This window comes from Centroberyx affinis, unplaced genomic scaffold (genome assembly GCF_046629955.1).
Source record: "Centroberyx affinis isolate AG114_WGS23_722 - 3 ecotype Tasmania unplaced genomic scaffold, CSIRO-AGI_Caff_v1 ptg001778l_1, whole genome shotgun sequence".
NCBI lineage: Eukaryota > Metazoa > Chordata > Actinopteri > Beryciformes > Berycidae > Centroberyx > Centroberyx affinis.
This window is the reverse complement of record NW_027280171.1, coordinates 282,125-298,428: the sequence shown is the minus strand read 5'-3', so window position 1 is coordinate 298,428 and position 16,304 is coordinate 282,125. Positions and strand designations below refer to the sequence as shown.

The 16,304-nt window shown below is 46.3% G+C and overlaps 1 protein-coding gene across 1 annotated transcript; it reads left to right on the top strand.

Moving 5' to 3' along the window:
* Positions 1-220: 220 nt before the first annotated feature.
* rftn1a (raftlin, lipid raft linker 1a) lies at positions 221-15,771 on the top strand. Its single transcript, XM_071529334.1, has 9 exons — positions 221-368; positions 7,758-7,941; positions 9,875-9,983; positions 12,062-12,896; positions 13,002-13,205; positions 13,965-14,074; positions 14,334-14,437; positions 14,935-15,010; positions 15,325-15,771. The coding sequence occupies exons 1-9, from the start codon at positions 221-223 to the stop codon at positions 15,769-15,771; spliced, it is 2,217 nt and encodes a 738-aa protein (XP_071385435.1).
* The last annotated feature ends 533 nt before the right edge of the window (positions 15,772-16,304 follow it).

The window sequence follows — 16,304 nt, the reverse complement described above, 5'->3', positions numbered from 1 at the left end:
AATGTGTTCTGTATATTTAGAAACTCTGTCAACCCCACGTCTCTCACTCCAATCTTTGTTGGTGCCCTTCTCTTTTATTGTCTCTCTCGCTTCCAGTCTTTCAATCGCTTTCTCTCCACTGTCTTTTCCTCTCACGTCTCTTTCATCTATGTTTTGCCTAACCCTTCTCCTCTCTCTCTTTCTCTCTCACTTTCTCTCTCTCTCTCCCCTTCAGAGGGATATGGGGTGTAGGCTCCCGAAGTTGCGGAGAGCAGAGGAGAGGCGAAGCCCGGGGAAGATCTACTCCACCCTCCGGCGGCCTCAGGTGGAGACCAAGGTGGGCGTGGCCTACACCTACCACTTCCTGGATTTCCTGCTAGGGAAGGAAGGTACGGACAACAGCGCCCGCATAGTGTCAGTCATCTCTAAGACATGCGCTACATGAACACACCTCTGGGTGCTTCATATTGTATATATCTCCCGCTCTCCCATAGCCTCCTCCACTACTTGCTCTGAAATGATCCATCTTGATGATCCAGGAATTTGGGCTTTGTTATTGCTATTCAAAGTTGCCCAGGATGAGAGTGTCAGCTGCGTCGATGTAAACATACATACTGCTGTTGTCGGGTGAAAATCTTGTACCTCCAAAATGTCAGCTGTTCAGGAACTAAAAAAATAGCCTTGGTTTTAGCTTGATGATCATGCATTTTTCTTCTTATCATTTGTCCAATGACTTTTTGAAAGGTTTTCATAAGCCCAAGGGTTGTAGAACTTTCTCAACCCATGTAATCCTGCAATTTTAAGTTAAAACTTAAAATTGGAGTTGCAGGGTTTCCCCCGATAACGATATGGCGGTGTTTCCATTTTCAAATCCTATGTTAAATCCTATTATCCTATTCCATTCATCTCTGGGATGGATTGATTTTAGCCTGCTTGGTAGAGTGGAACCAACTGAAAAGAGCAACTGAAACCATCAGATGCTGCAGGCAGGCTTGATCAATCAAGCCCTCATTCAGACTGTCTGATTCAAACTTGTCCCAGTTCCTGTCTGGAGGTGGGAAGAAAAGTGTCTCCAGATTTGGTTAGAATCCATTGGAAATTCTCTTTACGTAGTGTGTCGTGTTTGTGTGTGTGTGTGTGCGTCACTGGTAAAATACAGTCACAGTTGCTATTCCAAGTTTAACCAGTTAAATGAAGTGTTTAGGTCAGCAACTCTGAGGAACTGTGTTTTTTTTATTCCCTGTAAGTATCTGGAGGGGGAAAGTGGCTTATAAGCTGAAGTTGTGTCAGTGTGCAGCCCCTGTTGCAGGGAGTTCAAAGAGTTTTCTAATTCTCAGATTCAGCTATATTGTATGCTGTAGCCATGCCCTCTAACTTCCCCCTGCCTCTCCCTCACACAATGACAATATACTAAAGCTGATTTTTTTCAGTGTTTTGGGAACTGTGTGTGTGAGAGAGAGAGAGAGAGAGAGTGTGTGTGTGCAAGAGTGTATGTGCATGTGTGTGTTTTTTCTGTGTGTAATTGTGTGTATGTGTTTGTGAATATGAAAGAAAGTATGTGTCTATGTGTGGGTGCGTATGTGTGTGCATGTGCGCTCGTATGTGTGTGTGTGTGTGCACGTGTGCATGTGCACTCACAGCGTCTTGAGATTGTTTGATGAGAATCCTCTTGAGGCATCTGGTTTCTAAAAATACTAATTCTGCCATTGTGTTGGTGTGGATTGTGAAGCAATAGGAGGGAGGGACGGAGGGAGGGAGTAAAAACAGAGGAGCAGGAGAGACAGATAGAAACAGATAAAGCAGATCTTGAGGTCCTCTCTTTACGGCACGGCTCAGTATTTCTACATGGCCGCTCTGTGCACTCCATCGCCCCACAGGCTGAAGCAGGTGCAAGTGGCCCGCTGAAGTCTTTTCAGATGAGTTTCCAATGCAACACTGTAACAGACAGCAGGCACAACGCCACAGCCAAATGGCAGTGGTCCGGTTGCCAGTCGGCTTCAGTTTCAGCCAGCCCTGTTATGTTTGGCAGGGGTTAGACTACAGCGTTGGCTGGAACAGAGAGAGATCTGGCAACCTGAAATGGTATAAGTGACCAAAGCAGACAATGGACATGAGGTTTGCTCTTCCTCTCTCACTGCTAAAGGCAATAGCAGATAGATTGCCTAATGCACATGGACTGCATGCACACACACATAGATACAGGGACACACACTCCTCACACACACGGGAAAGTGTTGCTCATACAAGCAGCCATGAATGCTCATTCACGCACACACAAAACACTTTATAGAGTTAGTGTTATCTTTCGACAGACAGGCAGGTCATTTATATGGTAAACTCACTGATGCCACCTGAGCTCCTTAAGATGGGTATACTCTATTTTAGGATAAACACAGCTACTATGAATTGTTTGTTTGTGTGTATGTGTATGTATGTGTGTGTGCCTGCCTCTTTCTGTCTCTCTCTCTCTCTCCCTCCCTCTCTCCATTTGTGATAGAGAGACCAAGAGAAGTGAAGGATTCCTGAAGGATTATCTGATTGTTTGTGGAGATTGAGAGACCTCATTCCCAGCAAAGGGATTTATTTGTGTTTGTGTGTCTGTGTATGTGTATGTGTGTGTTTCTGTGTGTGTGTGTGTGCGTGTGTGTGTGTGTGTAAGTAGGAGGCAGATAGAGGAATCTGTATGTCAGCCCATGACATTGAGGAAACCCACGGTCAAATCCATGCTTTAATTCAATTTGGCTTCCATTAATAATATTATTTCCCTGCCTGCGTGACTTGACGACTCCAACACAGTAATGAAAAATAAACATCTCTGCTGGTGCCCCTAGCAGATATCTACTGCTAGATGGCTGTTTATTAAACTAAGTCATGCTCATGGGAAGATGAGCTCAGCGTTGGGGATGAAGAGGAACGCCAGCGTGGTTCCCGGCTTGACCTTTGACCTGCGAGAGATGAAACTCTCCAGACGCACACTGCCTCATAATATATAGTCAGCCTTTGTTTTATGCAGTCTGCTCTAGCCCTTAACTTTGCTTGAGCTGAAAATTATTTCTTTGTGACTAAGCCTGGCTCGCTCACTCTGGGTCACGGCGACCCTGCTGTGAACGCAGGGAGGACGAGGGGAAATGTGTTCAATCTTTCAGACGTTCATTTTGTTTCAAGGCTATTTCCATCTCATCATATGGCCTAAAATCAAGATCTGCCTGTCTAAGTTGAGCATTATTAGTCTCTAATCACCCAGTCTGCTTTACCTTAACACATCTCCCTTTTTCATGAAAGTGCCATGATCTTCATTAACCCCCCCCCCTTGCAACACTGATTGGATACCTTCACATGTCAGCATGAATATACACTCTAATATGTAACAGCCAGGTGGGACATTTTAACCCCCTTTGAGTCAAATCTGTACTCAGGTAATGAGCAGAGGAACAGAGAGAATGGGGAACATGGATAGAGAGAGTACAGAGCTGAGATTTAAAAAAAAAAGAGAGGAGAGAGCAAAAAGTGGAGGAGATGAGGGGAGGTGTAACGAGAAACAGTGGGTGAGAGAATGTGAACAGGAGCATAAAACGCGAAGATACTGGGAGCCTTAGTCGGGTCTAAAGAGGGGAGGGAAAGAGCGTATGAGAGAGAGAGAGCGAGAGAGAGCGTCGGAGGTGTGAGAACGAGGGAGCGGGAGTCAGGAATTTGAAGATGTGGAAGAGGTGTGAGGAAGTGAGCTAGGTGTGATGCCGTGTGACTAAAGCGGGTCTCTGGAGCCGACAGCGAGGAGCTGAACTCTGCTGATGACTTTCTGCCGTCCTGCGGAGACAGAGACCCACTCGGCTCATTAAAACTTACAACATGTGTCTAATGCTCGGCTGTGTGTGTGTGCACGTGTGTGTGTGGGTGTCTTTCTCTTGGGAGTGTGTGTGGATCTCTGTAGTGCTGTATACCTGTGTGTGTGTGTGTGTGAGTTTAGAAGTCATTGTGGTTGGGAGTATGTTTGTGTGCCTGTGTGTGTCTATGCAGTTTATTTGTGTGTGTGTGTGTGTGTGTGAGCTCCACAGAAATGCCATGATACATATATCTTCTGCGGACAAAACATGATGAATGCCTCCAGCCTCATATGATGTATCTTTGCCATCAGAATCTGTGTGTGATGTATTTGGCTCAGAGAGCGGGCGAACCACAAATCCATCAGTTTGTGAGATCTGCGCTGCCTCACACTCTTTTCCACGTAAACGCATCAACAGTTTCAGTAGGAGACTGTTGAGAATGATAAACCAACATGGTGCGGCCAACCTTTTTCCTTTGCTATAGCAATTTTTCTGGATCATTATTTATGAGATTTCAGCCTTATTGGGCAGTATACAACGGGAGAAGGACTGGAACGACGGTGGAGAGACGCTGTGTGACAGAAGTGAGTCAGACTTGAATTCACAGCCTCACAAGTACATGGTATGTGCTTTCTTGCTGCGCCCTCGCCACAGCAAATCTTCGGGATGCTAAGAAACCTTCTCCTCCTCATACATTTCAGGCAGTTTGTTGTGAACCCGGCGCGCTCTCTCTACTCAGACATTTCCTGTAGTGCGAGTTAGGGAGATCAGACCTCGTTTGACAAAGCTCAGACGCTGACCAACGGCTGTCATCGCCGCCGGCTGCATTCCCCGAACAGCGGGGAGCTCCGGGCTCCAGGAAGTTGATTATTTTATAGTCACTGTTTTGGCACATATCCTCGCCTAAAACCTCTGCAAGTCATTAGAAGGCTATTTAAATAAACGTGAACCTCCAGCAAGCAGAGGGATAAGCCTTGAGGGTGGCTGTGAGTAGTAATCCCCATGCATCACCTAGCAGGCTTAGCGCAAACTCTTTCTCTCTCATGCACACACTCTCACACTCTCACACACACACACACAGACGCAGAGAGACGGTCCTGAGACACATACACATGCCCGGTTGCATATGTATTACAGTCACACGCGCGCACAATTTCAGGGATTTGTACAAGGAATTAATAAGCCCTTTCATGTGGCTACAGGAAGGGGATGACTCTCACACTCACGACTGCAGCTTGTGAGAACCAGGGTCAAAAAGTGAGGCGTCGCTCACAACACACAGCGGCTGTCCTGAGGCCAAAAGCTGCTGCTGGAGACGGAAATAGCAGAGCGGGGATCAGCAGCAGAGCAGCCGCTCACCGCTGCCTCTCTGTCCGTTAAACAACACACACACACACACACACACACACACACACACACACACGTGGATGTGTACATTGTCTCTCTCTCTCTCTCCCCACTGTCTTTATCTCTGTTACACACACACACGTATATACACACACACATGCTCCCACTCCCTCACACACATCTCATACACTGTCTCTTAAACTCTCAAACACTCTCTTATATGCAAAAACACACACACACACACACACACAAACAATTTACACACTCTTTCTTACACACACACATGCAACCACTCTATCATACATCTCACACTCTATCTTTAATGCACGTATACGCATGCACACAGCACACACACACACACACACACACACACACGTTTCCACTCTCACACATCTGACAAAGTCTCTTACACCCACGTACAGACACACACACACACAAACACACACAACTACACATTCCCACTCTCTCACACAGATACACACATAACACAATGCACACATGTGCTCCCACTCTTGCACATTTCGCACACACTCTCTTTTATATGCAGATACACACACTCACTCACACACACACACGCACACATACACAAACACACATTCCCATTCTCTCTCACACACATGCACAGACACAACCCTCACACACACAGATGCACACACACCATTTGCACATACAGATACACACATTACACAACACACACGTGTTCCCACACACACACACACACACACACACAACCGCACATCCCTGCCCTCAGTAGCTGGCATTGTAAAATTCCACCCAGCTTTTCTGCCCTGAGCCATTCCCATGTTCCCATGCTGGAGCGGAATTGCGAGCTGCCTTTAAATCCCACAGTGGCAGACAGTATAAATGCAGTGGCTTCCCAGCCTGCAGCGCTGCATAACACCCTAATAACTTCTGTGTGCCTTGCCCGAATTAGCTGTAATGCCTTGACTGTGTCTTGTCGGTGGATGAGTGCTAGCCGTGCTGAGCTAATGACAGCTAATGACTGTTTACTGTGACAGGATCATTGTTATCACCCCCCCCCCCACCCCACCCCACCCCCGTCTCCAGCTGTTATTATTATCGCCGGGGCTGCTTTTGATAAGTCCCCATAGACACCAGTTTAAGTGTTTGGTGGATGAAAGGCTCCCGCGGTTCGGAGCGGTTCTGCCAAGATGGTGTGATGGTTGGATTTTCTCAGGGAGTTTTTCTTCCATTGTTTAACTGAGGTGTCTGGAGTCTGGAGAGTGTTTGGTGTGTGTTTGTGCGCTCGTCTCCTTGTCTACCGGCCAGTTTCTCGTATGTGTATGTGCGTGCGCTCAGACATTTGTGTGTGTGTGTGTGTGCATGTGTGAACACGCCAGATGATGGGGAACAAATTGAAAATGAGATGGCTAGCACATCTCTTTTTCTGTGTGTGTGTGTTTGTGTGTGTATGTGTGTGTGTGTATGTGTGTGTGTGTGTGTGTGTGTGTGTGTGAGTCTAGTTAATTTATTCAGGTTATTTTCTCTTCTCCAGACCCATGCAAATGAGATTGAATGGGAAAGGATGACAAGCATTCAGGCACGAACAGACAGCCTCATCTCTCTCTCTCTCTCTCTCTCTCTCTCTCTCTCTCTCTCTCTCTCTCTCTCTCTCTCTGCTCTCTCTCTTCCTCTCAAACACTCTGCTAACACTCTCTCTCTCGCTCTCTCCCCCACTCTACCTCCCCCCCCTCCCTCTTTCATTTCCCCCCTCCCTCTCACTCGCTCAGCTCATTCCATCCTCCTCTCTTAACACACCTGACTTCACACAACAATGCAAAAACACACAATCATACATGCACACGCTCTCTTAAAAGCCCGTGAAGGCAGAGCCGCACCACAATGCACGCAGCCCAAGAGGGCGGCTCTCACAAACACGGCACGTTCCCCGTGGATTTGCCGTGACAGTTTGCTCCCATACGATAAGCTCCGCTAACCGCTTCCGCCGAAGTGACTGGGTTTTCTTTCTATTGTGTTTGGTAATAAGGGAGCCGGTGCCGGTGTTAGCGATTGCTGCTAATACCACATGCCCATACACAGGCAATGTGACAGCATTGTCTTTGGATGTGTGTGTGTGTGAATGTGCTCACACGTGTGTTTGTCAGTGATAAACTCCATCTATTCAACTATGTGCATACCTCTGTGTGTGTGTGTGTGTGTGTGTGTGTGTAGATTTAAAGTGTGTATATGTCTTACCTCTGTGTGTGTGTGTGTGTCTGCGTCTTAAAAGGTGGTGACAGTGAGGACAGAGGCTAATAGTTCTGGTGTAATTAGTTTCAGATTTAGCGTGAAGATGCCATGTGTTGTTGTTCAGTGGGCATTATCATAATGAAACATGCTCTCCCTCTCCGTTCCTTTCACACCCTTTGTCTCTCTTTCTCGCTTTCTTTTCCCCCCTCTCTTTCTGCCTTCCCTCTTCCTCTTTGTGACAAGTTATTGTTATGCGTTCACACCCAAATATCATCTGCACTTCTCCGTCTTTTATGCAATCTGTCACCTGCCTGTCTCCCCCGTTCCCCATTCCCCCCTTCTCTGTCTCCCCTATACTCTCTCTTCCTCCTTTTCCCTCCCTCCCTTCCTCCCCTCCAGAGGTGCCGGTGTCGTCGGTGCTGTGTCTGTCCTCGGTCAGAGAGTTACCGGTGCAGGTCAGGGAGCTCTACGCCCAGGGTTTCGTCCTGGTTGCCGTCCACCCCTTTGTTCACCCCTGCGGCCCACGCCACGCCCGCATCCAGCGCCAGCTCCATCGGGCCGTCCTGGTCCGGGAGACGCCCAGGTACACGCCGCACACCCTGAAGATGATATACAGATGCACATGGCACACCCATGTCTTCAGTACCACTTCTACAGAGGGAAATAGTTTTGTTGATTGATGTAATGGATTGATCAAAACTCGTGATTTGAAGAAAAGCATTCGTTTTGAGAGATTTGCCGTCAACGCTGTGTTGGGACATCAATCTGAGGTCAGACGTTTTTGTCAACACCATTGCTTTGACATGGAAGCCAATTAAGAGCCATTATCACAAGCTAACATTCTGCGGTTTTGCCTTACCTTTATCTTTTGATGTAAAATTACTTGTAGATGAGTCAGCAGCAAAGAAGGCTAACTTTAGCTCCCTGTCCCAATTCTTTCACTTCTGACTATACATGACAATATACTGTGTAGCTATTCTATCTGTACTGTCACCCAGTTATTCACGTGCAAGTATTCAGCTCATATATGAAGTCACAACAAAAACTAATTTTCACCAGAATCGTTTTTTCATAGCCTTCCATTCTCACCTCTGCTACAGTGAGCAAGCTGAGCTTCATTCTCAGCATCTCACCCTTGAAATTGGTGAAGGATCTGCTCGATGTGGAAGCCATGCACATATATGTGGACACCTGCTCGTACATAAAGTTGAACATGTGCACTGTCTCAGTCTCATGCATGCGTGCACACATACACACACACCAGAAAAACATTCATATAGAGTATGCATATGCGAGAATATGCATAAAGGTGGGAGTGTCCCCAAGTTCCTAGAAACTGATGATGGTCTGGATGCCAAAATGTTTGTTGTCTCCTCCTCTTTGCAATTATAAGAATGATTGTTGCATAATCTACAACTTTGGGCATCCTTCCCCTTTTTAATGTGAACTCAAGAAATGGCATACTGTACAGTCGTACACACACACACACTCGCACACATACAGATACACACACACATACACTAGTGCACAGACAGGTACCGGGCTGCTCCTTTGATGCCCCTCCTGCCAAGTGGCCCTGCTGCTTCCTGGCACCTGTCACCGTGGAGACGGCTGATTGCATCATCAGCGCTCGCCAGAGGGGAACGACACACTGAAAGAGAGAAACCATCTCTCCATCCTTTCATCTGCCTTTTTCAGTGATGGCCGTCCCCCTTCTCTTTTGTCCTCCTCATCCCCCCTCTGTCCCCTCTACTCCTCCTTTTATCTCCCCATCACCGCCATCCCCTTTCATCAAAAACCCTAAAAATGAAAAAAAAAAAAAAACCCTGACAGATCCCTCGTTTCAAATCTAGCTTAGTCTCAGAGCACAAGATATTACTGTGGCCTTCTCACTGACCCCAATCCAAATATGAAGAGGCATATCTGAATACTCCTTTCATGATCAAGTCTTACAGTGGGAACAGAGGAAATTCAATCCCTTTCTCTATCTAATAAGCCTATTGTGATTGTGATGAATGCTTACTCCCCATAAAGGGAAAATTCACCCTAAACCAGAATCCACATTATGTTTCGGCTATGATCATTTCAAGTCAGTCAGTGTTTGCGAACATGAGCAACTCAAATCTAGAGAACCAAGGCTCTAAACTGTAATGTTACTGGGTGATACATCTGGAGCTGCTCCATTGATAATGAATGGGAAACTGACCTTAAGGACACTGTGCAGGGTAATTTTATAGAGGTGTGAGCACATTTTCTGGTTCTTGACTGCAGAATTACAATGGAATTAAGCCATATTACATATAAATAACTCTTCCAGTTTTTTTCTGCTTGATGACATCACACATTAGAGCATTTTTTGTCTGGTTTCTAGCTTGGAGAGCGAGTTGCTCATGATGCTAAATATGGAGAGAACTGAATATCATGGGAATAATATATGAATTATGAGTTAGATTGAATATTTGCTTTAATTCTCGTTCTTTTTCATTCATGCTCTTCTTTCACCTCTCACGCCATAGTTCGGAGAAGAGCCAGCTGAGGTGGGCGGGGCGTCGCCTGGAGACAGATGTGTGTGTGGCGGGTCACCAGGCCCCTGACCCGGACGTGATCCAGAACTATGTGAAGAGGGTGAGTTAACCAAGGGGAACCAGAATCATGCCAACAAAGTGGATTTGGTCCCATATTATTCAGTGTTCATGATTTTGTTTCATAGCATGGCTCCACCCTGATTGGTTGACAATACCAGTTCCTCTAAATTAAATGAGACAAACTTGCTGATAGGAGGCTTTTTTTTTTTTCTTTTTTTTTGAAAACTTACTTGATTGGAAGGGTTTTAGCAATTTTTTAGTGAGGGGAGGGAATCGGGATCAAGTCCAGTTGTGATGTGTTGACTGGAGTTGGTCCAAAATGGGCTGTAAAAAAGCATGGATTTTTGAAAATGCAATAACTTTCAATTTTACCACTCAAACAAAATCACAATTTTTTGCCAATTATTTTAGCAATGTCTACACTACATATCTTTATGTGTATATAACTAGAGGAAAATTTGAATTCCGATAATAGTGCCACTAGAAACCAGCGAATTCCCACTAGCTAGGTCTTCTGCTACCGCTCCTGTGACTGAGCAACAAAGACAAGAGCTAGACAAGGCATGGAAAGGAGGCCGTGGGAGACCAGTGAGACTTAACCCTAAGATAGCCTGCCATCCATAAGCGTCATCACTGGCATTTATCAGCTGTAAAACTCACTTTTAGTCTTTCTCCTCATGAATTCACCAACAGTCCTACAATGGGAAATGAAAATGTGCTCTATTGAATAGATTTGCATCTGAACACCCAGAGAGCACAAAGGGAAACCTGATTGGATGGAAATGCACAGCGCTGAGTATAATGTGATCGGCTCCGGCAGCGTGACATGAATAACCAATCAGATCAGTAGCTGCCAGGGAGTCCGAGATAAGAACCCAGGAGCCGTACTGGGCAGACAGAGTGACAGGCTAGTGTGTGTGTGTGTGTGTGTGTGCGCGTGTGTGTGTGTGTTCAGTTTCGTCATTCTATTTCTATTTTTCCAATACTTTCTAGCCCACTCTCAATCTATTTCCAGACACATCAGATAAAACTGTGTGACTGTGTGTGTATGTGTGTGTGTGTGTTGGATGGTATGGACTGTTTATATACACTCACCGAGCACTTTATTAGGAACACCTGTACACCTGCTTATTTATTAAATTATCTAATCAGCCAGTCATGTGGCAGCAGTGCAATGCATAAGATCATGCAGATAAAGGTCAGCAGCTTCAGTTCATGTTCACATCAAGAATCAGAATGGGGAAAAAATGTGATCTCAGTGACTTTGACTGTGGCATGGCTGTTGGTGCCAGACGGGCTGGTTTGAGTATTTCTGAAACTCCTGATCTCCTGAGATTTTCACGCACAACAGTCTCTAGAGTTTACACAAAGAATGGTGCAAAAACAAAAAAACATCCAGTGAGCGGCAGTTCTGCGGACAGAAACGCCTTGTTGATGAGAGAGGTCAGAGGAGAATGGCCAGACTGGTTGGAGCTGACAGAAAGGCTTCAGTAACTCAGCGAACCTTGAGGCGGATGTCACTTTTGTAGCCGGTTGACACAGAGATGAAAGCTGATACCTACCCAGTATTAGTATGGTGTTCCTAATAAAGTGCTCAGTGAGTGTATGTGATGCATGTGTGTTTGTGTGTGTGTGTGTGGATTAGTGGAGTGTCAAAAGTAGTGGGTAATAGGCGAAGATGTGTCTCATTATTGCTCAATGGTAGTTTGCAATCTGATTTCTCTCTGTCGAGCCTGTCTAGAACTGTCAGCCCAAATATCAACTGACAATTAACCACCAGAGCTCCACGGGAGGGAGGGAGGGATACACACACACACACACACACACACACACACACGAATGTGTTGAGATAATGAGGTCCTTTTGTCATTTGAATATTTGATCTTCGCGGATGATTAGGTGGGCTGTTATTTCACAGAATATCCACTCTGCGTACATCAGCCTTTGTTTGTGTGTAAATGAGGCTTTGTTTGTCTATCTCAGAGAGACTGTGCAAATTTGCCTGCAACGGCATGGATGGCGTCTTTTATATTTATGTGTGTCATTCAAATTTTGATTCTTATTGAGTTTGTGGGTGTGTATACGGGATAATATTGTGTGTGTGTGTTACCCCTATAGATCCAGGATGTGGCGGAGCAGGGAGTGATGTTTGTGGGCTTCCTTCAGCAGCCCGGCGGTGGGCCGTGCTACCTGGGGCACTGGGACCCAGAGGAGCTGTCCTCCCTGCACTCCAGCCCTTCCCCCATACACCGGCACCCCTTCAGTGCCAACGCCAGCCCAACAGATCCTGCAGAACCGCACTGTAATGACGCAGAACCTGACCATCATCTCTTTGAACCTCAAGACTTAGATCATGACCATCTAGAACCGAACACATGCGACCACAAACCTTTGGAGCCCAGAGAACTGGACTTCAGCCCTCTAAAACCCATCCAGAATTTAGAGCTCAACTCAGAAGAGCCGAATCAACAAATGCCGAACCATGCTCCGATCCAAACTTTAGAGATCAGCCTCGAGGAACCGACAGAATCAACAGACAAACCTCAAGATCACAGCAAACTTGGTGCAGACTCCATCCAGCGGCATCAGAATCAAAGCCCAGTAGACGTTCAAGGGGACCAGCTGTGTCCCAGTCCCCCAGAGACTGAAAGTATAGTCAGACAGCAGGACTGTAGTCTAGCAGAAGCCACCGAGACTACACCAGAACTCAAAGAATCCACAGAGAGACATTTTAGCCAGGACGCAAATCTTCAGAACCAGAGGGAAAGACAAGGTTCAAGCTCAGACAGCTGGGCCGGCTCGCCAGAACTCGATCACAGCCACGGAGCAGAGTCTAACGCCAGCGGTCCGGACAGGCAAAGCAGAGCGACGACCCACAACAACAACCACATCCGGGTCAAGAGTTCAGACAAGGAGAAGAAGAAGAATGCCACCTCACCACCGGCGCAGGCTAGTAAGTTGCCAGTTCCCTGTGGATCATGGGGTCATTCCACAATTCTTCATGATGCAAAGCTCTCTCGAGGTATCTAATTTTGTTTTTCTGTGTGTGTGTGTGTAGGGATGCAGCTCTTTGCCCTGTACAACCACACAGAGGAGATGAACAATTCTCTGAGGTTCTACTCACTCAGGGTTCCACTGCGTGTACAAAAGGAGGCGGGGCTAACTACAGAGGTCGACGCCCACTGGCTCGACCACATGACTCAGCATTTCACCAGCGGTGCACACCTCATCGACGGTTTCTTCCACCTCGGAGATGATAATGGTATGGTCTGTTGTCATAGCAATGACCTATGGCTAATGATGTTGAAATCATTTTGGAGGTGCTTTTACCATACATTCAGATGTGAAAAAAAAAATTGAGGCGGTGCAAATGTAAAGTCAATGGAAGGAGGCTAATGGACTGAGATGGGTGCAGCTTCACTCTAGGTGGCATAAATTGAGGCGAAGAGGTGTTCATCTGCTGCAAAGGCAATCAGCTTCAAGCTGAACTTTATCCAGGCACCTGTTCAGCCCCTTCCCCGCATCTAGTATTATAGAAGCATGATAGAATGATAAAATATAACACTGAAACAATTTCAAATCATCTCCATCTTCTCATCATTCCAACCCTCAAAAAGAGGCCAAAACAGATTTCAGTGAAAACCATCATCATGCCATTTTTGCTCGCTAATTTGTCAAATCGTATAGTTAGTCACCAAATCTGGCCAAATACATAAACACATCATTGAAACTAACCATCAAGACTTTAATTGGCTGAGGTAGCTAGAGGAAAAATCTGCTCAGGCTGTAGATCTCTGGTCCACTGTGTAGAAACAGATGATATGCATGGGGATATGTGCCTTAAGTCCATGGCTTACAGCCTACGTCCCTGTTCAGTCACCCGTGGAATAAGCAGAACTAAGCCAACGGGATAGGGGATCAATAGTGAGAGATTGGAGAGTGGAGATGAGCTTTTAACTCCTGTCCAAGTCACACATATCCTCCTCTGTCTATCTGACACTCTCTCTCTCTCCTACTCCAGACAATGGGGTGTCATCCGTAGACAGTGTGTTCATCTTCCAGAGCTCCGCAGAGGAGACGACAAATGCCTCCTATGACGCTATCGTGGTCGAGCAGTGGACTGTTGTCGATGTGGGTCTTTGAGTTTTTAATACCTTTTGTCTCTCTGGAGGAATCAGATATGTGCTTTGAAACAAAATCCTTTGTAGATGAAAGCGTAAGCCGTGTTCAGTCAAGCATTACATAAGAACGGAAAGTGTGTTTTTGGCTATGCTTATGTGCGTTTTTGCACTCTTGCCTGTGTGTGTGTATATATCAGTGTGTGTTCATACATGCATGCCCGGCCCTACATGTGTCTGTGTGTAATTTGTTGTCTCTCTCTCCTGCCCAGGGTGTGGTGGTGAGGACAGACTACATCCCGTTGCTCCAGTCTCTGGCTCCCTATGGGTGGAGGCTGATGTGTGTGTTACCCACACCCATCGTCAAGACCAACAGGTGCAGCACTAAACCACAACACACCACTGCTACAACTCCGAACTCAGATCTTTGCTAAAATAGTCTCACAAGCTGTCCACTTTTTATAAAGATTCATTCACTGTGAATAACACCTAAATCCAGTAAGGAGTAATGACTGTTTCCCTAGTGATGTTTGGTTATTTTTTATTCAATAATAATTATTTTATTGTCTTAGATAGTGCCCATCTTGTTCTTTTGGGATCAGGACTGACAGTGTAGCTTGCATACACAGAACAGATGGTGCGAGATCTGACAAATCATGATCATATGCTCGTCTCACCATGAAACCGGTTTTGAAATCCGACGGAACCGGGAACAAACACGCTGTTGTTGAAGTGCTGTTGTCTCATAAACTTTCACATGACAACGGCACAGCGGATAGAAATAGGATTTCAATAAGTGTAGCGGCCTGCAAGCTCCTCACATTATAACATGACAGGTAGCGGTAGTAAAAGTGCTGCTCTTTTGTTCCGCAGCGATGGGAGTTTGTCGACCAAGCAGATCCTTTTCCTTCAGAGACCCATTCTGCAGCGCAAGAGAAAAGACTTCAAGGTTCGTTCCCCCCTTTTTCCATCTTGCGACAAATCTGTCACTCGTCTGTGTTGCGCCTTTAGGCTACGTGACTCTATGTCACAGAGGGTGGCATTAAAAAGTCAAGTTGCTAAATATGGGATGTACAGCAAATAAAAACCCACTCAGGAAAAATTCTAATAATAGGCAAATAGCCTGCCTCAAACTGTACAGGAAAAGAGGCATCAAGGAGAGAGACTTTGTAGTGTTTTGTCAGGTGTCTGGAGAGATAGAAGGAAAGAGGAAGACAGAGCACAAAGCGAGAAACTGTCTCAAACACATCTATCCGATTTCAGATGCTGAACCTCAGGGGTCGCAACAAGGCGAAGAAAAACTCTGCCGGAGGAACGCCAGAGAGGGAGAGAGAGAACACGTCCCCCGTGATGGAGAGAGAGATGGAGACGCTGAGGAGAAGCACAAAGGAGGAGGAGGAGGAAGAGGAGAGGAAGAGCGGGGACAGCGGACAGAGCGAGGGGGCGAGCCCTCGGAGGGGCGGACAGGAGAGGCGAGGGGAAGCGCAACATCAAAAGGGCCTCTCGCTACTGACAGAGGGCGGGTCTTCTGACGAAAACCAGGAAGAGGAGACGGAGATTGACAAGATCCCACTGGCCAAGCAGGAGAAGACGGTGAGATGGACAGATGTGTGTCAGAGGGAGGATGGAGAGGCTAAGGAGGAGGTGAAGACGGAGGAGCGGATCAAACAGCAGCTGAGCGAGAGAGCGCTCTTCTCCGGTGTCTGCTGACACACTGGGCACAGAGCGGGTGGAGGGGAGCTGAAACCTGGCTAGCCAATCGAGAACTGTCTTTTAAAGGAATGTTTTGTTGAGCTGGATTTTTATTTCCTCTGTGGACAATCCAGACTTTGCCGATCATATGCTGTAACTTTAACAAGTACTGTTGCTAATGCTTCAATCGGTCCTGCTTAGGGTGTTAAGGAGTCTGAGTTCGTAGCCCCCGTACATGGGCATCAGTGTTGTGCAGTTCTCTGCTTTGGGTCAGTGTTGCTATTTGATGTGTCCTTATACGAAATGAGGCTGTACAGTTCAGCCTAAAGCAGGTTCCAGTCAAAGCCTTAAGTATAATTTTCACACCCATTGTTGTATCGACTATTTTCTTGCCATGGGCCTGCTATAAAGGGAGTACTGGCCTCACTGTATTTTTATATGTAAAGTATAATATTTAAGATAGCAATTGTTTTTTCCTTTCCTTTCATTTCTAACTCAAAGTATGCGGTACACTGCATTGATGTGTTACATGGTACATTTATTGGGCCTAA